This window comes from Malus sylvestris, chromosome 17, assembly GCF_916048215.2.
Source record: "Malus sylvestris chromosome 17, drMalSylv7.2, whole genome shotgun sequence".
Lineage (NCBI taxonomy): Eukaryota > Viridiplantae > Streptophyta > Magnoliopsida > Rosales > Rosaceae > Malus > Malus sylvestris.
In genome coordinates this window covers 9,298,337-9,323,860 of record NC_062276.1, presented here as the reverse complement: position 1 = coordinate 9,323,860, position 25,524 = coordinate 9,298,337, and the positions used below count along the sequence as shown (strand labels likewise).

The 25,524-nt window shown below is 35.9% G+C and overlaps 3 protein-coding genes across 4 annotated transcripts; 1 reads left to right on the top strand and 2 right to left on the bottom strand.

Moving 5' to 3' along the window:
- Positions 1–3,066: 3,066 nt before the first annotated feature.
- On the bottom strand, positions 3,067–3,803 carry LOC126609920 (glycine-rich protein-like). Its single transcript, XM_050277860.1, has 2 exons — positions 3,725–3,803; positions 3,067–3,455 (listed from the first exon to the last, which is right to left on the bottom strand). Exons 1-2 carry the CDS (start codon positions 3,801–3,803, stop codon positions 3,139–3,141), a joined length of 396 nt encoding a protein of 131 aa, XP_050133817.1. The 3' UTR covers positions 3,067–3,138.
- Positions 3,804–11,815: 8,012 nt separating this feature from the next.
- Positions 11,816–12,988, top strand: LOC126609919 (uncharacterized). The gene has a single exon (XM_050277859.1). It carries the CDS (start codon positions 11,874–11,876, stop codon positions 12,300–12,302), a length of 429 nt encoding a protein of 142 aa, XP_050133816.1. The 5' UTR covers positions 11,816–11,873; the 3' UTR covers positions 12,303–12,988.
- LOC126609914 (transcription initiation factor TFIID subunit 6-like) lies at positions 12,412–17,730 on the bottom strand. Of its 2 annotated transcripts, XM_050277850.1 has the most exons (13): positions 17,562–17,730; positions 17,302–17,472; positions 16,974–17,060; positions 16,793–16,894; positions 16,598–16,706; positions 16,002–16,105; positions 15,777–15,914; positions 15,588–15,683; positions 15,005–15,129; positions 14,444–14,576; positions 13,727–13,852; positions 13,536–13,647; positions 12,412–12,923 (listed from the first exon to the last, which is right to left on the bottom strand). In XM_050277850.1, the coding sequence occupies exons 2-13, from the start codon at positions 17,425–17,427 to the stop codon at positions 12,547–12,549; spliced, it is 1,635 nt and encodes a 544-aa protein (XP_050133807.1). In that variant the 5' UTR covers positions 17,428–17,472; positions 17,562–17,730; the 3' UTR covers positions 12,412–12,546. The 2 variants fall into 2 exon arrangements, with proteins under 2 accessions (XP_050133807.1, XP_050133808.1); XM_050277851.1 differs by lacking the exon at positions 17,562–17,730 and having other exon boundaries at positions 16,974–17,065; positions 17,302–17,435.
- Positions 17,731–25,524: the final 7,794 nt, after the last annotated feature.

The window sequence follows — 25,524 nt, the reverse complement described above, 5'->3', positions numbered from 1 at the left end:
TCCTTTTTTTTTTCCCAAATAATTCAATAGAAAAGTAGACATTCCTTTAATTATTAAGGAAGAAAATATCGATAATATCGGCGAAATATCGCCAATATTATCATTTTTTTTGAGGTCCGAAATTTTTTTAACTATCCAAATGATTTTCGTCAAAATATCACGATATTATCGATAATATCGCGATATTTTTGATATTATCGATAATATCGCAACATAATACTAAAATATACTTAAATATGTTGAGAAAACTCAACACATACTTCACTTGATCATAGCCCAAAGGCCGAACAAGCTTGGATTTTCTTAGCAGGGGGATGTGGGTTTTATAGGAAAATTTGCTTGCTCACTGCACTCACATGGGCGATGTGGGACTCGCCCAATGGAAGAGAAAATCAGAATTTTCGGTCGAAAATTTACACCCACTTTAAACAGCCATAACTTTGTCAAAACTCAACGAAATCAAGCAAGACAAAAACGAAAGTTGTAGCCCTCGAAGAGACAAAGAGAATGGTACCTCACACGACGTCTGAATCGTCGTGGTTTGGCCGGCAAATTCCTCGAAAGTCACTGAGGTCGCCGGAAACTGGGTAAGATTCAAATGAGTATAACTTTTTCAATACTCAACGAAATTGAGTGAAACAAAAAGGAAAGTTGTACTACTCGACGAGACGAAGAGATTGATACCTTGAATGCCGGTCAAATCGCCGTGGTTTGGCCGGAAATTGTCTCGAAAGCCACTGAGGTCGCCGGAAACTGGGTAAGATTCAAATGAGTATAACTTTTTTAATAAGCAACGAAATTGAGTGAAACAAAAAGGAAAGTTGTATCCCTCGAAGAGACGAAGAGAATGGTACCTCACACGACGTCTGACTCGTTGTGGTTTGGCCGGAAATTGCCTTTAAAGCCACTGAGGTCGCCGGAAACTGGGTAAGATTCAAATGAGTATAACTTTTTCAATACTCAACGAAATTGAGTGAAACAAAAAGGAAAGTTGTACTACTCGACGAGACGAAGAGATTGATACCTTGCACGCCGGCCAAAATTCAATTGACACACTCCTGGCTTCCAAAATTCAATTCTTTTACTTTATATAAACTTGAAAAAACATAATCGGCATCCAAATTAAAGTTTAGTCTTATTCAATGTATTGATTTTCAATCGTTAATTGATATACTATAATTTGGAACTTCAACGCCTAGACGCATGCTTATGTGTAAGAAATTTAAAGTGTCAAATTCGGCACATTATTCTTCATCATTTTATTCACTTCCCTTTTTTTTTTTTTAAATATCCTAAATAAAACCTCCAAATATTGTACTAATTAATTATATATAAATGATTATGGTGTGTTTAAACTTCTTTCATTAATTACTACATATTTTCTACACTCACAATGTTTGCCAGCTCGCTATATAATCAACTTAAATCAATTAAATCCATCATGCAATGCATTTCCTTCCAATTTTTTGTGATAAACTAATAGATAATTGACTAAATAAACATCCTACAAAGTTTCATTAAAAATTTCCAAGTTTTTCTTACAATTTCCGTGGTTTCCATGTAATTTTTATCGATATCGATATTATCCCGATATTTCCATCGATATTTCCGTGTTTTCAGACTACCGATATTTCCGATATTACCGATATTTTCTTCCTTGATTATTACTATAATAAGTTCATGGTACAATAACAAAATAAAGCAAACAATGGGTATTATTGCTAAAATGCAGTTATCCAACTACCAGAGCCGCCCTCATGCAAACTGAGGTCTAAGACGAAAATGAATTGAGGCATTCCCAATTTAGTACCATAATATAACTTTTTCACAACAATATGAATTTGTGATGCATTAGATTTATGAGAATGAGAAATTTATTTTTCTTTATTTCGAGTCAAGAATAAAATGAATGGCGAAAATTTTATAATATACAACAAGGGCATGAAGAAAATGTAAGACTTAATTTAAAGCGAGACCCAAGGCGCATGCCTCGCCTTGCCTATGGGGGTCACCTCTGTGAACTAACATGATTCTTTCAGCACCCAATGTCGGATTTTCAAAAGCAGATAAACCCATAATAATCTTCAAAGAGTAAATCTGAGAGCTTGTTACACCTTCGTCAGTGAAAGCCACAACAGATATACCAGTTACTAATAGGTACAGGGTTTGGATTGGTTCGACTCCATTAAACTCATTTTTTGTTTTCGAAGATTTTGAAATTGCAAGGAAGAGAAAAAAGTTCAGGATCCAAAGCTTCGGAAAGTACAAATTAACGTAGTGGAAAATGTAAGAACAGTCTTAGACCAGCTTCAAATACACGGACTAGAATCCACCTGATCAATTTTATGTTAGAACATCATTATATAATGAATCAACGTTATGTAAATTGTTTCCTATATATTTGCAGTATGGTGGTGGTATGGTGCATGAGTCCGGTGATCTCCTCAGTGATATCTGACATCCAAGATGAACAGAGATCATAGTGTTCCTGTACCAGCTAATAAGAGCAGTGTTGGAAAATCTTCTAATGATTCTATCTCCTCCTAAAGTTAGGAGATGATAACTTACCCTAGTTGTATGTATTTGTATTCTTAATATCTCATAAACCAAGTTGCCTCTTGTATCTTAACCCCTAAGGTTTATGTAATAATTTTAATTATATAATTCTCCAAATTCGTATGGTATCATTCCTCTAGGTTTTTTATGTGCTCTTTCTCTCTAAACACATATCCCGCTAACTTAATTTCCCAACCCTATTCCGAAAAATAAAATGAAGTAGAACAAAAGAGAATGAACAAAGTACATACAAACATTACTTATATCTGTCACTGATTTCGTATATCATCGATCGATGACATTGCATTACACAAGTACTTGAATTTGATCACAAAATTAATTAAAGAGCGGTCAAACCTTAAGTGTATAACTGAGTAGAAATATTCCACCCAGCTAGCACTCGTGATTAATTAATTTTAATATTTATTGCCTCTCACTAGTGGAGTTTTATTCGATTCATACATAGGAATACGACCTAAGGGAAGTGCTTCAAGCATATCAAGCACATGCAATACAACATAATATCCATTTAATTAGTTAATTAATTAAGCACACTGCATGCATGGGCATGCAGAAGCCTAATTAACTAATGGACTGGTTGTGAGGCTGTGTATCAACAGCTTGACCAGGATGATTGCAGCACCTTACGCACTCTCTTCCACTGTAACTCCATCTGCAGCAACCATAGTAGCAACGCCCTCCTCCATTTCTGCCACGACCTCCTCCACCAAAACCCCCACGACTGCCATATCCACCACGACCTGGGTAGCCACCATACCCGCCTCGCCCAGGATCTCCTTGATACCCGCCACCATACTCGCCTCGCCCAGGATCTCCTTGGTACCCGCCACCATACTTGGCATCACGTACACCATTGGGATTCATAGTGGCCTCTGCAGCTGCAAGTCAGGTAATGAACATATGTTTAAATGACGTGACAATGTTTCATTTATTCAAATCTTTTGAATTTAAGAACCTAATTTAATTTTGAGCAAAACACTTGCGTATGTTCATTTGGTAAATGAAGTTATAGTATTATTGTCGTGGAAAGTACAACGAATTAAGCTCACGAATTGTGTATATATAACTTTATTTGCTTAGCAACTTTGGTGACACTAGGTAGCACTATACAATTTCTACAAATATTTGAAGGGAAAATTAGGCTCACCGTCTGTGGCCACTTCAGAGGAAATGAGAAGGACAATGACAAGCAAAAGACAAAAGTAAATGAAAGTCTTGGAAACCATTTGGCTTTTTAGCCAAATGGTTACTGAGATTTGTATAACACATCATTTTGGTCCCTAAGATTGAAAATCAATAGGAATGATCCATGAGATTGTCCACCATCCATTATTTTGGTCATTCCATTAAAAACTCTGTTAACTGTTCCAGAGCTCTTGGCTGGAAGTTTGGGCAATTTTCAAAGCTTCGTAACTCAATCGTTTCTTAACCAATAAATTCGACCCATAATATATCAAAATGAAGATAGGAAAGTGTATAACAAGATTATACCTATTTGGAAGCCCAATGGTTGCTAGAGATGGCGAGAAAATAGCCTGAAAGGTGACTGGTCCGTGGGAAAACTGGGTAAACTTTAAACGTTCATAACTTCTTTAATACTCAACGAAATCAATTGATTGAAAAATGAAAATCATACTTCTCGATGAGACAAAGAGAATGATACCTTTTTTTATGGCTAACTTACCGTGGTTTGGCCAGAAAACTGCTCAAAAGTAGCTGTTTTGGTCTTGAGTTAGCCACTTTTGAGCCGTTTTCCGGCCAAACCACGATGAATTACCAATCAAGAAATGTAACATTCTCTTCATCTCGTTGAGAAGTATGATTTTTGTTTTTGAATCACTTGATTTCGTTGAGTATTGAAGAAGTTATAAACATTTAAAGTTTACCCAGTTTCCGACGAGTTTTCCAGTTTTCCCGCGGACCAGTCACATTTCAAGCTATCAACCATTAGGCTTCCAAATAGGTATAATCTTGTTCTACACTTTACTATCTTCATTTTGATATATTATGGGTCAAATTTGGTTAAGAAACGATTGAATTACAAATCTTTGAAAATTGCCCAAACTTCCAGCTAAGAGTTCCGGAACACTTAACGGAGTTTTTAACAGAATGACCAAAATAATGGATGGTGGACAATCTCAGGGACCATTTCTATTGATTTTCAATCTCAGGGACCAAAAAAATGTGTTATGTAAATCTCATGAACCATTTTGACTAAAAAGCCAAACCATTTTGATCAATTGAAAAGAAAGTATAATACTTGGGAATTGAGGAGCATTCTTGCCTCTATTTATAGAGAGAAATAGAGGGCAGTGTACGATAAATCTGTACTTGGGAATTGTGTATATGTACCATCTGTGTAGTTGGAGGTTGAGGAGTTGCCTCCCCAAATTTATTAAATTTAAAACACGTATATATTTTCTTAATAACTGGACTGTACTTCTCATTGCTTTTGCTTCATTAATTTTCTTTTTCTGAATAATAATATTGATGAGGACAAGCTATGTGTTAAAGTGTTAAGGCTATTTAATTTGGTATTAGAAAAATTGAGAATGTGCGCGTTCATTGCAAAATCAATCAACGATGAGTGGACATATATGCACTGCTTTTGTTAAACACTAAACAAGACTTCCATTTTCAACATGGAATACTTTCAAAGTAATTTGTAGATTAGAACCAAGATAGATGATATGGAATTAGGATAGAAAATATAGATGATATTAGCGTCATGAGTGACGTAAATTGAATGACATTGTAACTTTGATGTTATGATCATATCTCATTTACTTGGGTGGGAGAAGGAGGGAGGGAGGGCTCTCCATGTCAAATTTTACACATGCCTTGAGCATATAGAGTGAGTCAGTGAGAGAAGGATGATGGGGACTACCCTGTACAAATAGTCGTGTTCATGCATGAGTGTCTATCTTGAAAGGATAGGGAGATATGGGGAGCCTGCCAATTGCAATTTATACCAATTGCTCATCTCATACAACTTCAACCAACTTATAATTGACAAAAATCGTCTTCAAATATTTTCTACTCTTTTTTTGCTCTACTTCGTTGTAAGCCATTTTTGGTATACTGTTTTCTCTCCTTTTTCAGCCTTTTCCATCCTTTTTTTTAATGCTTTCTAGGTAATATCTTTGTTTCAAAAACATACCATATTCAAAAATAAAATCAGAATTTTGAGTAATAAAAGAATGCTTAAAATCAACTGAACTGAATCACAAGACTCGTACAAAAATGAAAGCGACGTCTTTATAGTTTTTATCGTTCTTTTTCTTTCTTCTTCTTTCCGAGTATTATGATTTCATATTATTTGGTAAAAATGATTTCATTTCTCAAGAGAATAATGTTACACCTTTGGTATATATATATACAAAGTATCTTGTAACCACTAAGGGAAGCAAATACAACAAACTAGCAAATTTATTAACCATTAAGTAATATCTCTAGATGGTGTAGTTTCAATATTGCCCCTTATATCCCCCCTCAAACGAAACTTAGGAATTCAAAGTTGAAGTTTGTCATGAAGAAATATAAATTTGGACTTAGACAAAGACTTAGTGCAAATATCAGCCACCTGATCTTGATTACAAACAAAATGCATAGAAATTTGTTTAGCCAAGACTTTTTCCCGAATGTAATGATAGTATATTTCTACATGCTTTGTCTAACCATGAAAAATAGGGTTCTTGGCAAGAGATATGGCAGAAATGTTGTCACACTAGAGTTGGGGAGAACTTGGCAAGCACTAGTCATTCTCAACCAACAGTTGACATATTTAGGTAATCTCAAACACAGTGTTGGCAAGAGATCTATACTCTGCCTCTATGGAAGATCATGCAATAGTTGGTTGCTTCTTAGCACTCCAACTAATCAGTGAATTTCCCAAAAAAACACAATAACCTCCAGTTGATCTTCTATCTAGAGCACAGCCAGCCTAATCGACATCTAAGAAAGCTGTGATGGTGGGAGTGGTGGAACACTTCGAGAACCATAAACTAAGATTGATAGAACCCTTAAGATACCTGAGGATTCTCTTGACTGCCTGACAATGTGAAATTATGGGATTGTGCATATATTGGCAGACAAGATTGACTACAAAACTGAGATCTGGTCTTGTCCATGTAAGATATTAGAGAGCACTAACTAAGAATGATACTCATAAACATTTTCAAATAAGGGAGATTCATGATCAAGTTTAGAGGTGATGAGTGGTGTACTGCATGGTTTTTGGCACCAGTTATGTTGGCTTTGGATAACAAATTCAATATGTATTGGGTCTAAGATATGGATATACCTGATGAGGATCTTTTAACTTCAAGTCCAAGAGAGTAATGAAGAGGTTCAAGATCCTTAATTGGGAACATACAGCTAATATGCTGAATTACTTTTCGACATGCTGCAAAATTTTGACCAGTGACCAAAATATCATCAACATAGACTAGGATGAAAACCACATTTGGAGCCTTTTTGATAAATAGAGAATGGTCACTATTAGAACCTACAAAGCCAAGAGAGTGAAGAGCACCATAAAGCTTTTCATACTAAGCTCTTGGACCTTGTTTTAAACCATACAAGGATTTATGCAAGTGACAGACATGAGATGGCTTAGTAGAATCTTCAAAACCAAGAAGTTATTGCATGAAAACTGATTCAGTGAGTGTCCCATGTAAGAAGGCAATGCTAACATCAAGTTGGTTTAAAAACCAATCATATTAAGTTGCAAGAGTAAGTAGAAGTCTAATAGTAACTGGTTTGGCTATAGAACTGAAGGTTTCAGTGTAATCTAAATCTTCATGTTGATTGAAACCCTTGGCAACTAGCCAGGTTTTGTACCCATCTATAATGCCATCAGGCTTTCTCTTGATTCGGAAAACCCACTTGCAGCCTACAATATTTTGTGTTGAAGACTTAGGGACAATAGACCATGTGCCATTGTTGATAAGGGCATTGACTTCTGCTTGTATCACTTGGCTCCAATGAAGGAACGTTGAGGCTTGAAGGTAAGTTTTGGGTATATAGTTCACTGAGAGATGATAGGGCAATGGGTGTTTAGTGGCAGTCAGGGCTTTAAGTTTGAAGATGCCAGACTTAGAACTTGTTTGCATTGGATAAGTGGTAATTGGTGGAATGGGGTTGGTGGTAATAGATTATAGAACTGCCGCTAGAAAGCTTGAGGTTGTATTAGGAGAATTGATATGTGAAATGGTAAGTTGAAGTGAGGAGGACAGATTAGGTGAGGTTGAAGTGGTATGAACAGGTGTAGGAGAAATAGGAAATGTAAAGGTAAGGGTGGATAGAATGGTTGATTTGGCACTAGTATGTAAGGTTGGAGGTGGGGGTGAGGAGGTTGATATATGGTGAAATAGGAAGCTGGATTCATTAAATAGAACGTGCCTTGAAATGTACACTATGTTGGTTGTATGATCAAGACACTTGTAATCCTTATGATTCAAATTGTAGCCGAGAAATACACAAGCCTTACTCTTGGGATCCAACTTTGGGGAAGTGTAAGGCTTTAACCATAGGAAACAAGCGCAACCAAAAACTTTCAAAAAATTGTAGTTTTGATACAGAAATTCCCAAGGAAATGGTCTTGATGTAGTGGGCAATCTGTTAATAAGATAAATTGTTGTGTGAAATGCCTCAACCCAGTAGATGTGAGATACTTTAGAAGCTACCAAAAGAGTGCGAGCAATTTCAACTAAATGGTGATGCTTGCGTTATGCACACCCATTTTGTTCAAAGGTGTGGGGGCAAGTGAGTTGATGTTGAATACCATGTGTAGCCAAGAAAGTTGAGAAATTACTACCCAAGTACTCTCCACTAGAACCTTAAAGCAATAATCTTTGTACACAAAGAGTTTTCAACCAAAGACTTGTATTACCTAAAAGTTGACAGTACATCAAACTTGTATTTCAAAGGAAATAACCAACAATATCGAGTATAGTCATCCACAAAAATGACATAATACCTAAAACCTTGAGAAGAAGCTATAGGTGATGGTCCCCTAACGTCCATGTGAATAAATTCTAGAGGCTTGCTAGTTGTACAAATTGTAGAGACAAAAAGAAGCCTAGAACATTTTCCTAATGCACAATCTAAGCAAAATGACTTATTTGTATAAGCTAAAACTAAAATACAAGACTGCAAGGCAAGCTTATTTAGAATCTTGACAAAGGGGTGGCCAAATCATTGGTGCCCGACATCCCTTGAATCCTTTATAGATGCAGTGAGTGCCTTATGATGACCATTTATACAAGAGTATAAATGGAAATGATAGAAACCTTGTTGGACAGGTCCTTTAAAACGCATCATCCCCAAATAAAGATCATTCACAGTGAAGTGAGAAGGATAAAAATGCAGAGAACATTGATTATCAATCAAAAATTGATTTGCTGAGAGAAGATTATGTTGCAAATCAGGCACATATAACACTATATTGAGTTTAAACGCACTAGTAGAAGTATTCAAAATAGTAGAGCCAGAGTGAGTGATGGGCAAACTTTGTCATCACCAATGTATACTTGTTCTGGACCAATGTAAGCTTCAGGATTTTGCACAGTTGCATAGGAGTTTGTCATGTGTGATGTGGCTCCGAAGTCGACAATCCAAGTAAGATTTGAGGATGAGGTGTTAGCAACCATTGTTGAATGAGAGGCTTTTCCACCATAGGTCGGATTCATGTGATAAAGGCAATCATATGCCTCATGATCAAACTAATGATAGTTCTGGCAAAAATTCTTCTTGTTGTAAAAAGGAAAATTGTTTCAACCTCCACGATTATAATGCTGATTAGTGGTGTTCTGGCGATTATAATTGGTTAATCTCAGATTATTATAGGATCTATAATTGTTGCGATTAAGATTGCCATGATTGTAAGTGCAATCCGTTTCACGACCTTGATTGTTAAAGGTAGAAGGATATTGAGCAATAAACGCCTGAAAGTTAAGGTTTGGTGCAAGAAGTGGAAGAATGCCAGCATAAGTATTAAGAGCCTAAAAAGATGATGATTCAGAGGTGTTTTTCTTGCAATTAGCCAATTGTATCTCTTTGCTAAGAAGCAAATCATGTAGTTCATCAATGGTTGTAGATCTGAGTCAAAATTGAATAGCATCAACAAACGAATCATACTCAAGGGGAAGACCATGTAGAGTGACAGAGATCAGATCAGAATATTCAATCGGAGAGCGAGCAATGGCAAGGGCATCAACAATTACCTCAGTTTGTTGAAGATATTGAGCAGCAGTGGAATCACCTTTGGTAAGATTACGAAGGCAAGATCGAAGCTCATGGATGTGAAATTGAGAGGCCGTGGCAAGTCTTGATTCCAATTTCGCCCAAAGTTCACGAGCTGAATTCACACCAAAGGTATAGGGAATTAGGGATTTAAAGAGCGTGGAGTTGATCCAAATGAGAATATTTTGATCATTCTCATACCAAGAAACATAGGTAAGATTGAAAGTGTGATTTCCTAAAGAATCAAAAAGAAATTGAGGCGGCGCCGCCATAGATCCATCAATGAGACCGGTAAGGTTGTAGTGATGAAAGATTAGAGCAAAGAGAGCACTCCATGTCAAGTAATTTGTGGTGGTGAGCTTGATTGGCACCATAGATCCGATGTTTTGGATCGTGATTGATGCAGAGCTTAAAGAATTAGGGTTTGGAGGTGCAATTGGAAGAGGATGAACTGGAGAAGCCGATTCCAACAAAGGGGATACCATTGCCAAATTGATGATGAAAGCTCGAAGAGCTCGAACACGATTGAAGAATCGATCAAGAAATCAGAGAGAAGCGGCAGTGTTTGGATCGAAGAGAGAGAAGTCGTTAAACAAAAAGGCATGTGATACTATATTTGGCAAAAATGATTTCATTTCTCAAGAGAATAATGTTATACGTACTTTTGATATATATATACACACACACACAAGTATCTTGTAACCACTAAAGGAAGCAAATACAACAAACTAACCGATTTCTTAACCACTAAGTAATATCTCTAGATGATGTAATTACAATATTGCCCCTTGTACATATTTTGTCTTGAGACTAAAAGTAAGAGAAATAATAACACACACAGTAATATGCAAAATCTGTGGGTTTTCTCACCGAAGTTGATTTTCTGCTCGGTTTGCCCACGCGTCAGTTCATCACCAGCTTAATCTGTGTGCGTGGTCAAATTATTCTGAATTCGACCTTCCAGAATTGTCTAGGGCCAATTGGATAGGAAGGTTCAAATAACAATATTTTTTTTCAAAACTTGAAGACATCTAGTTGTTTCATTTTAATATTAATTAATGTAATATAACTATCTAGAATTATATATATATAATATAAATAAATATTTATATGGATTTGGATCTCATTCGAATCCAAATTGTGAAGAGCTTAGGTATCTTCACATCTAGCCGTTTATCGTACATTATGCAGTCATAAATTATTTTAAAATTTTTTGTTTAGAATTAAACACAAATAGCACCTAACAAAAACTGATCGTAAAATATACAATAAACGAGCATGATGTGAGGATCCCTAGATCCCCACGAAGAGAATTCCGAAAGAATCCTCATCCTATTTATATGAATTCCAAGGTCAGAATATGTACGAATTCAAGTTATTTGACTTAAAGTAGGATTTGTATTTATAGTCCCCGAGTAGTTCGTCATTTAATCAATTGAATTGGTGAGAGTAAGAAAAAAAATGTTTTTTTTCTCTCAATTCAATTATAATCGCTCATAACTAATCCGAACTATTAAACAAATTTAGCAAACCAGTACATAAGGTGAAAAAACTAGAAGCAAACAGTAGTTGGTAAAAAACGAAAGATTGGGCAGTCGTAACTACTCATAAAATTTGAGAGATGATTCTTTGTGAGGATTCCGAAGATTCTCCAATTACATTTGTTCATCGTACATTATTGACCACACGATGTACGATGAACGAATGTGATTGAAGAATTCCCAAAGATCCAGTGAGGATCCTCTCTCATAAAATTCAACCGTCGTACTATTACTTTAAGCCAGCACTTGCAAGTTGGTTGTCTATTTTTTCCGTTTAATTGGCTAGCCGCTTGTAAAGTAGGTAAAACGTTTATCCATCAACTTCACAGAAACAAAGTCCATAAAACTTATGGATTACAGAAACAAGGGGCCAAAAAGAAAACAAAAAACTTAGTGCCCCATGCATGTGTTTATAAATACTTAGCATTCCATCACTTCTTTAATTTGCAACCAAAATACAAATCAATCCTAATTTCCTTGTGATCAATTCCCAGGCTAGCATAAGAGAAGATGAGTGTAGAAGTGCTGGATGGTGCCACCATTGTCAACTTTGTGGAAGATGAAGAAGCATTCACCCGCTCAGTACGGGACCGTTTTGCTTGTCTCGACACCAATCACGATGGTCTGCTTTCTTATACAGAGATGCTGAAGGAGCTTCAGTCTCTACGGGTCTTCGAGACCCACTATGGCATTGATGTGAAGCCAAACCCGGAAGAGATTGCTCATGTCTACGACTCGCTGTTCTTGCAGTTCGATCATGACTCCAACGGGACGGTTGATTTGGAGGAGTTCAAGGCTGAAACCAAGAGGATGATGCTGGCTATGGCCAATGGTATGGGGTTCTTGCCAGTTCAAATGGTGTTGGAAGAAGATAGCTTGCTGAGGAAAGCAGTGGAAAAGGAGCACTCCAGTGCCAAAACTAAGCAGCTGCTTAATTAAGCACTTTTAAGAGATTGTACTTATGTACTTAATTACAAAGAGCCTTCTGCGTTGTCGATTTTTATGTTCAAGTTCCATCACAAATAAATGAGGATGAACAGACCAAGGATAGCTAAAATAAATGTAAATCGATATGATTTTATCTAAGTTTCTACTGTATTTATACAAAAATTTCTCACTGAAATCTTTCTTTCTATTTTTACTTTTGTACACCAATCTTGAGTTTCAAGAGTGCTACAGATAGTTACAAAAACAAACACATCTCGGGGGCTGGAACAAAAGAGAGAATGTCTTCACCGAACAACTCAAACAACGACACTAGGAGATGCCCAGAATTCAAGTCATCCTTCCAAACCTGAGTGAGGATAGCTGATTTCTTTAGAGACTGACCAGCAGGCTTGCCCCTTGAACTTGTGCCGTGTGAAATGCTCTCATCCGGCATTTTCTGAGAAGACGACGAGGGGCCTGCATCAGTATCCCCTGATGGAGCTGGAGCTGCTGTGTCTACTTCCATGTGAGATGGTGAAGAATTAGTTATCGCTATATCTGTTGGCCCATCAGTTGCAATTTTCTGCAGGGGCGGTTGCTCTTCCATGTGTTCCACACTTCGCTTGCGTTTATCTTGGTTATGTACATAAGAATCAGTGTTTAAGACTTTATCTAAATAATAAATCTTGAAAAGTGAAGGGTACTTCTTCCTGGACAAGCAACCCTATTCCAAGGGGTGCTTCCTTCATTATGGCCAAAGCCTAGTACATATAAGAGCAGAATCCCATACCCGAAAGGGATTGCAGGGGGATAGGAAAGCGGAAACTCTTTCTTGCACCATTGCATGGTTGATGTGTTACAATCGGAAAACATACAATAGGCTTGTAGCTTAAAGGTGCTCAACTGCTATATGTGACAGTGCTTATGCTTCTTGTATACCCGTTTGAGCAGTATCATCTATTCTATTGCAAGAAACTTACGAATCAGTCTAGCAATTTATGGGCCCTTTGATATTGTTTTTGGTTTTTGGTTTTCACTTTGTGTGAGAGATGGAGGCAAAACACAAGGGAGAAATTTGAGGGATGTGGAGAGTGGAAGGATGGTGGGAAAGATGTAGAAGAAAGGTATAAGGAAAAATAAAAACCAAAAACCCATATATATGCTGATTCTATGCTTGTATAATTACTCATTCAAAGTGGTTGAAGTGCCATCATTTAAGAAAACATAAGCCATTGAATGTCTTACTTGGCAGAGTAATACGAAGTTTTCCATGGGCCCTCCAAAAAGATTGCGGCGTTGGAGACGACATAAGTGGGAACATCTTGAGCCTATCATATATGCATTGACCTGCTGCATTCTGGAAAAGTGCATGCTCTCATTAGGAAGCCTTAGATTTTTCAAACAGTATATACATACAGGCATGAAAGGAGACTCACCAACAAGGCTCCATACACACGCCACGCTTCATGCCTCTTCATCTCATTCTTTTGCTTGTCAAGAAGCAGCTCTGGTTCAAGTAGTCGCAGATATGACTCCAGATTTGGCAGTACAAGAAGGCGAACCTATAGTAAAAAATAATCACCCAACAGTTGAGAATCCTTTCTTTTGAGTTAAAAAAAATGCATATTCCGAGAAAACACAAATATCTGAAGATGAGTAAATAATGGAAGTAGATTTCCAATGAAAAAAAGATCCAGAAATCACTATAACCTAGAAAAGCGGGGTAAATGAACTTTGGAAGAATAAGAGTTCATATGTTGCATGGAGTAATGTCTCTCTCTTTTCTAGATTTGTTTTACTACAATGCCTTCATTTAAGTACAAGTCATTAGGAAAAGAGAAAAGGTGTTGCAAATATCTTCCATTCCACCATATTGAACTTCTAGGACTCAGACTCAGAATAAAGAGTAATAAAGATAATCCAGTTGCAGACACAGGAAAACCTGGGCCCGGATCCAGCTAGCTTTATTTACAAGTATAGATTCTCCTTTCAATGTATGAAAATAGATAACAAGGATAGGCTAACAGAAACTTATGGGAAGAAACACGAGAGATATTACTTCAAGTTGAATTCATATTCCAAAACTCCTTTACATAGGCTTTGTGCATAATGGTGAACTGATGTTCTTAGTTGCATGGAGCATGAGGCCTTACCACACTGGGCCCTAGAGCAGCTAAACCTTGAATTGCACCATAGTGTTGAGTCAATGTCCGCTTTGGGTCCAAAAATGCATTGACCAAAGTTTTTGTAAGACGCGACTGGAGAGTGTTATATACATGCCCAAACCTGCAACAGATTCAAATATTGAATCTCATAGGTAAGATGACAAATTCACACCAAAATATATGCATGGAATTTTAAGAGAAAATACAGAGCTCTGCTTCCATGGTCAGGAGAAATTTTTAAAACAACAGTTATGCTAGGCAGATTGATAGCATTGAATATGCTAGCTCAGTTTCACTTAACATAATGTAGAGAAAAAACATAAATATTAACAAGAATCTGAATAGAATATGCACTCAACCTATGTTAAGTTACTTAATACACCAGGATCACAAAAGTGTGAAAAGGACGTGACCGAGGTCAAGTCACAAGAGAAAAGTAGGTGATATCTCAAGAAGAGATGCCAGAGAAAGTGCAAGAAAAGGGAAGCAGGCCAGGTGAAAGAAAAGCATGAAGGTAAAATGCATTTAAACAAAAATAACAAGCCTAACCTTTTGCAGATTGAAGCAACTAGGTTTGCAGTGAAGTCTCTAAGTTCCCAATGATTGTCAGCAAACCTGTTGCCTAACCTTTTCGCAACAAGGCAAGTGACCACAGATGGCATCAATTGGTGCAGCTGATCAAGAGCCAAAAGGAACGGGAAAAAATTAAAGTCTCAGAATAAAACTTCCATATAAGTAATACATTTTACCCTGATCACCACCTTACATGCTTCAGTCTCGTGATGAAAAACTGAGTCCAGACAAGAGAACCCCTTTGACATAAATAGCATGAGTTCAAAGATGATAAACTATGATTACCAATACATGCATATAGAAAAACAACGACTGCAGATTTGTTCATTTATTAGAAAGGAACTGAAAAGGGGCAGGAAAAAGGCCAGAAAAAGTATAGGTGATATACTACAATCAGCCTCCATAATCGTCAAAATTACAGAATTCAACTTAGACATCATTATCAAGATGTACACATGACTATAAATACCTTAATAGACAATTAGAACTTAAACTACTCACATAAGGCTCTCCTATGGAAAAAAAAGAAACAAAGAAGAAAGAAGAAAGAAGCACTTACATAAGGTTCTATGTGTATGTGAGGATTTTGGAGAAGACTCCGAACAACTCGCATTAAAGCGAATAGAAGTGCATAATCATTCAAGCCACGAGAAACCTGATATATGTTAAGAAAGGTTGGTATAAATAACCAATGGCTACATATCATACTCTTCTTGTAGCTGTCAGTGATAGTGTCAAGAATCATCACCTCATCAGCGATAAAGCATGTGAAATAAGGAACTAATGGATGAAGTCCCGAATCAGTGGCCAAACTCACTAATGCTTCTTTGAACAAAACCAAATCAGATCTACTCACAACAAGCTCGGTGATTTTGTCAAAATATAGCTGCAAAGGCAACAAAAAGAAGGAACATGTAAACAAGCTGCAAACTGAAGTACTTCCAGTATAAGATCAGACAAGGGAAATATGTACCTGAAGCTCCCTAGATAAGATGTGCTTAACAGGTAATTTAATGTCAACGGGAAGTCCATCATCCTTTTGGTTATAAATTTTACCATCAGAAGGAGGTGCAAGTACTACAGAAGAAGAACAAAAACTCAATAAGTGAGACAAACTTGGGCTAACAAAAGTAGAAAAGTCGAAAATGGAGTTAACTCTAGTTCCTCATAATTATATCAAAAAAGATTTATCAGTGAATAGAAGATTCATTTCACCATACAATTTATGTAGATTGAATTCCAGACAAACAAAAAATAAGAATGTGAAATACACTGCAGACCACCTTCCACTCACAAGATCATGAAAAATCTCTGGTATATTGGAGATACTGAGTATTTTTTAAAGAAGTTGATATACCGAGTATTTTTTAAGAAGGAAGATATTAGGCATTTTATGCTTCACACAACTTTAAAGTCTAGATAGTGCTACAAAACTCATAGAATGCTTTCTTTTACTACAGCTAATTCCTAGAATACTAATTAACCTTCAAAAGCAATCAAAACTCCTATATTGGAAGTTTGATTTATGAGTAATAATTATTAGCATAATCTATAAACTTCGAGAAAAACCTTCTAGAGGAGCATTCTCTGGAATTGCAGGTTGTACACCTTCTATAGCAAGCCAGTGACAAACAATTCCAGTATCAAGCGGTGCTTTTGGTAAAGGAGCTTCAATCACCTACAGTCAAACATAAATATGGAAAATGAAAAGGAAACATACAAAATCAAACAGAAAGTGAAATCAGATTGCTCAGTAACACATACATCTTTAAAATCCACATCCTTGTCGTCAATGTAAAACAAATCCCTATGCCCAATAGCTCTTTTGAACCGCAAAGGACCTCCAGAAACATAACCATAGATTGGCTGGTGCAAGCAGGATAAGCAAAATGAGATTTCAAATAATAAACACACACATGCTAATTCAATCATTTTAAAGCCCCACCTCAACATTTCTTAAGTTGAGTGCACCATCAACATCTTCGGCTGTCAATCTAGTTCTCCTCGAGTGATGCATGCATTTAATAGCCTCCTGCACTTCCATTACAAGGAAAAATCACACTCAACCCTCCAATGTCTCAAATCCCACAAAATAACATAATTGCACTATCTTGTTGACCAACTAATCAAAACAAATCTAAATTTTACCACATAAACAAGTAAACCCAATTCCCAAACTTTACCAATTTTACTAGTACAACCTCAAACGATTGACAACAACAATGTCAAAACAAACCCATATCAGAATTGCGCCGGAAAAGTTGAAAATTTACCTGCATGATCTCACGGAGGCGGTATTCGATATCGGGGACGAGAGCAAGAGCAACATCTGGAGACAAGTTGCTGATTCCAATGCTTTGTGCAATTACTTCAACATTCTCTTTGGGCACAATGCTCATTGTTCTCGAATGCTTCCTCTCGACCTCAGTCACACAACAGTGTCCCTGAAACAATCACGACAGTAAGTCATTCCCATCAAAATTTTCAACTTGTTCAGTACAAAGCAAAAACGTAAACAGATTTTATTTCTTACCCTTCAAATTTTCTGGGCAGCCAAGCAAAACCCTAATCCGCACGAGTAAAAACTGAAAAACGTCAACTTGAGCAACAGTAGTTGCAGGCTTCGTTCGTTCGCTCGGAAAGGAAGAAGAAGATTGAGTCGGGCCAAAAGAAAAATGAAATGAGAGGGTTTCCGATTAACATCCGAGTCGGGTTAATAAGTCAAATATTCGGGTCGGGCCTCAAATTGGGTTCTAGCGATAAACACGACCTGCCGGTACTTATCTACGGCTTGTTTAGAAATGATTTTAAAATAGTTTTGTGAAATTTTTTTGAAACTAATTTTTATTAAAAATTTAAATGAATTATTGAAAAGCATTTGAAGTGTTTTTTTTAAAAAGCATTTAAAATGCTTTTAAAACTTATAGAAAATACTTTCAAACGAGCCCATAAAAAATACTACAGCTAAGTTTTGACATTTTCTAAAAACGGTTTTATTGAAAACAAGTTGAAATTTTATTAAAAACTATATGTTTTTTGGCCAAAATGATTCTTGAGATTTGCATAACTTCTCACTTTGGTCCATGAGATTTGAACTTGATAAAATTAGTCCCTGAGTTTGTCCATCATCAATCATTTTGGCCATTTCTTGAAAAATCTCAATAAAATAAGAATAAAATAACAAAAATATTGTAATACCCTGAAAATTTAAATATATGAATATGTGAAGTAAATCGAAAATAAACCGATTTACGGGTACGAAAATAAAATTGGGAAAATTGTAAAGTTTTGTTTCTAGTAATTATGATAATCTACGTATTAGTATTATTAAGATTTTAGGTTATTTTTCGAGAAATTATATTAATTTGTTTGAGATTAGTCTTAAAGTAAACTGGTTACGAAGTTTCAAGTTTGGGGAATTTATTATTTAAAATTCATAGACCCTTCGAGGTCACAATTTATATTTTTATTAGAGCTCGATCTTACAAACGCGTAGGCCTAAACCGTTCGTGAAACAGAGTTATAACGAAAAAGTTATAAACAAACAAAGTCAGAGACGAAATGGTCATTTGACCATTTTCTGGAGAGCTCCAGATCTTTTGGAGTAGGGTGTGTGTAGCCACGTGGCGGATGGTGAGTGGAGGAAATGGGCACAGCCCAATCAGAAAAGGAAGAAAGGAGGGAGAAAGAAGGAAAGGGGGGAAAAACGGGTCTTTTGACCCGTGAGACATAACCGGCGAGATTTATGGTCTCCCGACCAATTTTCGACGAAATTAAGGTCCCCCACCACCTAAAAGTTATCTCTCATCATCTCTTTTACCTATTCCATCACAAATTGGAGTTAAATTGGTCTTAGAATTGGGGAAAACCCCTCACGGGTGCCGCAGAAACCTTGCTCGATTTTAAACAATTGTGAAAGGTTTCCTTCCAATTACCACCATTGCTGGGCTCCCCTTGAGGCCTAAAACAAAGCCCAAACCATGGTAAGGGCGGTGGAGCACCGTAGTTGAGAATTCGAGGCCACCAATTTCTAGGGTTCCATCGGGTTTTAGTTAAATTAGAGCTTTTCCCGGCCAAATTGGTTGCCGCATGTATAAAGTTTGCTCTACTCTTTGAGATCTTCATTTCTGTAATTTTTGGGAATTTTTAGAAATAGTTGAATTTTCCGACGAGCTGGGGTGGCCGACCGCCACCCACAGCGGCGCACAGCCAGAAAGCCGACATTGTGTTTTATGCCAAATTTCGTTATTTTAATTATATTTCTGAGAACTAACTACTGAGGTTTGGATATTAATACGATTGTGGTATATGTTGGATTAATGGAATATATTCGGGATTTGGTTGAATTTTTGAAAGGTGAACTACAAAAGGCTTGATCCCGTTCAAAGGTACGGAGGCAGTCTAACAGTGTTAGATGCAGCCTTAAATAATCGAGAATTTTCCTTCAATTGAGAATTATTCTTCTTTTGAGAACATTGGTCAATTGAACGAAAATGGAAATATCTTGAGATTATAATTGTATGGTTGATAAAATAATAATGTTTATGAATCATATTGGAAATGAAGAAATTTTTATAAAGTATAATAATTAATGTTATTACATCAATTTGGTATTGTAACTATACGTTTTGATATTTATTTAATATTGATAGTTTTGTATGTGAATGAGTTATTTAAGTAATGAAAGGTGATAAATGGAAGTAAATTATTTATGATTCTCAAATTCAGCCTATTAACGGGATTATTCCCAAAAATATATTTTTCAGGACCGAGGTGTGACAAATACCCTTAATTTTTGTCAAATCATTTTGGACTATTGTTTATTATATTGAGGGTAATTTTGTTATTTGGATTCTTATTTAACATAATTTTTCACCGAATGACCAAAATGATTGATGTTGGACAATCTCAGTGACTACTTCTATTGATTTCAAATCTCAGAGACCAAAGTGAAGATGTGAACACGAAAAATTCTCGAAACAAAAGAGACAAGAACAACGTGCACAAAATAGTATTAGTATTTTGATGATTTTGGGTTACAATCTCTCTCAAATTTGATCATCTGATTCGATCTCCATAAGGTGTTGATTTGTGGATGTTTCGTTGATCCAAGGGCCGTTGAGGCTTGATTTTGGATGAACTGTTGGAAGTTTCTTCAAGGGTCGTGGGCTTGATCTTTGAAGGTGGATTTGAGCGAATCTTCAAGGAGCCGTTAGGGCTTGATCTTGAGGATGAGTTCTTCAAGGGTCGTTGAGACTTGATCTTGAATAACGGTGATGAACAGATCTTCAAGGGCTTTTGGGCTTGATCTTGAAGAACAGTGATGAACGGATCTTCAAGGGCTTTTGGGCTTGATCTTGAAGAACGGTTGGATGTGTGGATTTGTTGATGTTGTTGATCCAAAGGGTCGTTGGGGCTTGATCTTAGGATGAACAGTTGTGTGGATTTGGTGATGTTGTTGATCCAAAGGGCCGTTGGGGCTTGATCTTAGAAGAACGATGAACGAAGAACGAAGAACACTTTCTTCAAGGGCCGTCGGGGCTTGATCTTTAATTGGTGGATTGTTGATCCAAGGGCCGTCGGGGCTTGATCTTGGAAGAACGAAGAACGAAGAACGAAGAACACTTTCTTCAAGGGCCATCGAGGCTTGATCTTGAATTGGTGGATGATTGTTGATCCAAAAGGCCGTTTGGGCTTGATCTTAGGATGAATGATGAACGAAGAATGAAGAACGAAGAGAGCTTTCTTGATTCTTCGGGAACCTGGATGCTTGAGAGCTTCGGAGTTTCAGAGCTTCAGAGCTTCAAGAGTTTTGTCTAATGATTTTGGTCCCTTTCAAATGAATGAATTAGCCTTCTATTTATAGAAATTTCCAAGGCCTAATTTTGAATATAATATTCCAGATGAAATAAGTCGTTTCTGCCAGGTGTTGACACGTGTCCGGTTTGATGACTTTTCCAACTCATTTCAATTTTTCGTCGAGTCACACGCTACGTGTAAAATTTATGTAATACATGAGCGTTGAAACTTTGATTTATCGATCAACATTTATTTACCGAAATTTCGATGTCTACAGAAGAGTTAGGCAAATCTCAATGACCATTTTGGCTAAAAAGCCAAAATTATATTACTCATAAAAAGATATTTGGAGGTGTTTCCTAAAAAATTATTTGACATGTGCTTTTCCATAAAGTATTTCTATAACTCAAATTCACTATTACGTTTTCTATCTCGTACTAGACTGCCCAAAAACACTTTTAACGGTTTCATAAACAGTCTCAAACATGCACAAAATTGATTGTGTGGCAAGCTTTTAAAAGGAAAATTTGAAAAAATAACCAAAATTTAGATCCCATTGAGAATTATAGCCACAATTTTAAGTTTATGATAATTATAACAAAAAATTGATATAAAAATACTAATATACCTTAAAATAGAAATTAAGAGATAAGGAGAGTGTTTGAATACAAATCTAAAAGAACTCAAACACGAGGATTTTCTCAGTTTGATTTGTGCGTGATAAACAAAACTTGTTATCTGGTTAAGGTGGTGGGGAGGGTTAATTTGTTTGTCCAGACATCTTGCTCTTGTTTTCGAGGCAGAATGTCCCGAACAAAGGATTGAACATCATGGGTATCCTAGTTTTCTGGACATGGTTTCCTCTCTTCGTTTCGTGTTTGCCCAGTGAGAGGATTATGTTTGTGCTAGCAGCATTTTCATTGACATCGCTCAAGCACATCCAGTTCACATCGAGTCATTTCTCCGGCAACACCTATCGAACATCATTTGTTTCCGCGAATGCCTCGTGGACCACTGAGGAAGATTGCTCCAACTTGTGAACACTCATGTCTGATACCTCTTGGAGAGCATGTCCACATAGATTTACTGCGACACCACCCCACCACACACATTGATTTGTTTACATTTCACAATTTTTTTTTTTTACAAGTTTGGGGCATCTAACTAGCATAAAAAAGAAGATGATTATCTATAAGCTGGGTTTTGTCGATTTCGAATTTAGTATCATTTTTTATTTGCCATTCCTCTTCTGCATTATATGATTTTGGTATGTTTTGTCTTTGAACTTGCAGTGGAAATAGATTTAAATATCCATTTTCTAAGTTTTTATTTTGATACAATTATTATGTAAGGATATATTGGTACTTTCATATCAACTTTTGGTTATAATTATTACAAATCTCAAAGGATAGCTATAATTCTGTTTGAAATCCAAATTTTAGTTATTTTTTCAAATTTTCCCTTTTAAAATGTAGATAAAACAAATTGTCTAATTCTTTTGGGGAATTTGGATAACTAGCCATATTTTGTACCACAAGATGATTTTTAGCCTACTTTTTATTATTCTTACAAATTTAACCAAAAATGCATGCAAAAGTTCTACATTGCCCCTCCCTTCTCCTTTGTATCTTAACTCTCTTCCCCCTCTCTTCGACTCCCACCAGTCCGCCATAGCCCCACCACCCATACCGTTTCTTCTCCCAAATCCAGTTAGCCTCTCAAAACTGATGCAAGGTAATATGTGTGTCGGAATGAAAAAATATATAGAAAAAACAAAAGAAGTAGCAAGAAGATTGCCCCACTATTGTCTGGTGATAGCAATGTAAGCATATGTTTCCTTTTTCACATAAATTGACCTTACTACATAGAAGGCTTTCCCAGGCTTAACAAGATGTTGCAAATCCAATTTTAAATAATCGAATACGGGCTTTCGAAAAAGAAGGTTTTTGTGATATCCATGAATGTTAAAGAGTAGTCGTAAGGCCATATAGGGAAGATGGGAGGATGAAAGAGTTTGCAGTCCATAATTCAATACCTGAGATTGGCATTAGTAGTAGCGGGTTTGGCAGTGGTGGTGGATTTGGGAGAAGAGACGGGTTGTGTGGGAGCTAGGAAAAAGGGGGAAGAGACAAGGGAGAAGAGGGGGCAATTTAGAACTTTTGTATGGATTTTTGGTTAAATTTGTAAGAAAAATAAAAAGTAGGCTAAAAATCATTTCATGGTACAAAATATGGCTAGTTATCCAAATTTCCCAATTCTTTTTTTTTAACTCCTGTAGAATGTCATTTGACGTATAAAAACACACTTTAAGCTAGTCACCCACTTTTAGTTTTTAATAATCTGAACATTGTGATATTATTTGTCACATCATTTCATAAGACCATCTCCAAACCTGGGCTAAAAGTCAAATTACCCCCCAAACACTCTCCAATCCATGTTAAAATTTTAGGCTAAATGTCAAATGTTATTTCTGGGCCAAATACCCCTCAGCTTTTCCCCCGGGCTAAATGCCAAATGTTTATCGGAATTTAAATTTTTTTAGATTAAAATGTTCATAAAATTAATTTACAATAATCTACGTATTTATTTATTTTAAAAAAAATTGATTTAAGAAAAAAATTAGCCTAAGTTCATTCTTTAATAATTCCAGGCTAAAATTTTAGGCTAGAAGAGTTGGAGCAGAAAAGATGTTTCTGGGTTAAAAGCCAAATTTTCCGGGTTAAAAAATTTGACTTTTAGTCCAAGGGTTGGAGATGGTCTAATTAAACTATGAAATAAATTATTTTTTTTCATGTTTTTGGTGGTGCTAGATTTTTTTCTTGTTAACTTATTAGGGCACCATGTCAGTCCCATGATGACTGTCCTTAGTGCAGAGCATGTGCCACAGTCTATTTATAATCCAACAATCCTAATGGCAAAAAATATGTACTGAAAGAATCATTATCTGAAGGGAAAAGTGCCTGATCAGGACCACCAGATTGAGCTGATGACATTGGATTTAATTATAAGAAAATTAATGAAAAAGCTTTGAAATTTTTAAGTTTTAATTAAAGAGGTATTCATCAATTCCCCTCATAAACTTGTGAACATTGGTCAATTTCCCCCCTCAACTTTAATTTTGGCCAATTTCCCCTCTCAACTCTCATAATTAGTCAATTTGCCCCATTCTGTTAATTTTTTTTAATTTTCCATCTATTCTTTTTTTTTTCTTTCAATCTTTCTAATAACTTCCAATAAAGTACTAAAATTAACATAAACTCACCTGCATAATATAGGGTAAAATGTACAAAAACATAATACAATTAGTATGTGATATGGGTTGATTATAAGAAAAAGTTATGAATCGGGTTTAAAGAATGTAGAAGAAGAAATAATAATCCTAAACTCATGGATCAGACATATTTCAATAAAATTGGTTATTCTTAATAAGGAGTCGAAAATTATGAATTGACTAGCCATTTTTGCACTAAAGCTCGATTCTCCGCAATTTAATTGAACTTAGCTTTCACTTTTATAAAGAAAATTGTATTCACATACAAAAATGTACACATCAATCATTTTCGTTATCAATTTTGTATAGTAAAAAATCAAATAAAATTACTCCATACTGATTTATTATGACTAATAATACTATCTATGATAAATTGTAAAATTCTAAATTTTAATCTATTTGTAATAGGATAAAGACATAGGAAAATGATTAACATACATCTTATTTAGTTTCTTACACACACTTTTTTAATTATGATCAAATTAAAAAATTAACAGTATGGTGCAAATTGACAAATTATGAGAGTTGAGGGGGGAAATTGGCCAAATTAAAGTTGAGGGGGGAAATTGACTAATTATGAGAGTTGAGGGGGGAAATTGGCCAAAATTAAAGTTGAGGGGGGAAATTGATCAATAGTCATAAGTTCAGGGGGGAAATTGATGAATACCTCTTAATTAAAATAACAAAAATGTATTGTAAGTAAATAGTATTTTGAGTGATTTTTTAGAGTAAAAATATCATTTTTCGTTAAAATGAACAGTACCGAGAATATTTCGTTAAAACTCCCTTTTAGATCACATACCTGTTTTTATGAAAAATACTTTCTTATTCTGGTGCCAGTATCTCCCATTTTTATCTCTTCATCGTCCCCTCTCTACTTATCTCCTCATCTACCGATTTTGGTATGAACTCATAACGTGCAAGTTCTTCTTGACAAAGACGGAGAAACTGACGCCGGAATGTAGAAGTTCGTCTCGGTTTTAAGCAGCAAAAACTTGATGGTAAAGATTGAAAGGGGAAAGCATCTGTCTAAGTTACTTAAAAATTCCAAAGTTTAATCTCACAAAAAAAAAAAAAAAAAAAAGGATCTGTCTAAAGCCAATGCTCATTTTCCTCTTCTAGCACAACAACACACAAGGAACTAAATTGCTACAGATTAGTGTTGTATTTCACCTTTTCTCTACACATTTTATATCTATCCCGAAATACATTTTTTTGGATTTTGGCCTCTCAAACGGTTCCTGAAGTTGTCGGCATGATTTTCATTTGGTCCAGGGGTACAAAAGTCATGCAATGAGTGACAGTGTTTGGTATGTACTCTTGTCACACTCAAAGATCTTTTTACGAATGGACATAATAATTCATGTGGTGAATGAGATATGATCCAAAGTTACGTGATGAATGAGATAAGTGATAGAGATATATT

What these genes read in the sequence shown, in the direction of transcription:
- LOC126609920 (XM_050277860.1), bottom strand. Translation starts at nt 3,803, where the DNA reads ATGGTTTCCAAGACTTTCATTTACTTTTGTCTTTTGCTTGTCATTGTC. An exon ending in CTCTGAAGTGGCCACAGACG is followed by an intron (nt 3,456 to 3,724) that starts GTGAGCCTAATT and finishes CCTGACTTGCAG; the next exon opens with CTGCAGAGGCCACTATGAAT.
- LOC126609919 (XM_050277859.1), top strand. Translation starts at nt 11,874, where the DNA reads ATGAGTGTAGAAGTGCTGGATGGTGCCACCATTGTCAACTTTGTGGAA.
- LOC126609914 (XM_050277850.1), bottom strand. Translation starts at nt 17,427, where the DNA reads ATGAGCATTGTGCCCAAAGAGAATGTTGAAGTAATTGCACAAAGCATT. An exon ending in AGGATGTGGATTTTAAAGAT is followed by an intron (nt 16,707 to 16,792) that starts GTATGTGTTACT and finishes GTTTGACTGTAG; the next exon opens with GTGATTGAAGCTCCTTTACC. An exon ending in AGAGAATGCTCCTCTAGAAG is followed by an intron (nt 16,106 to 16,597) that starts GTTTTTCTCGAA and finishes CTTCTTCTGTAG; the next exon opens with TACTTGCACCTCCTTCTGAT.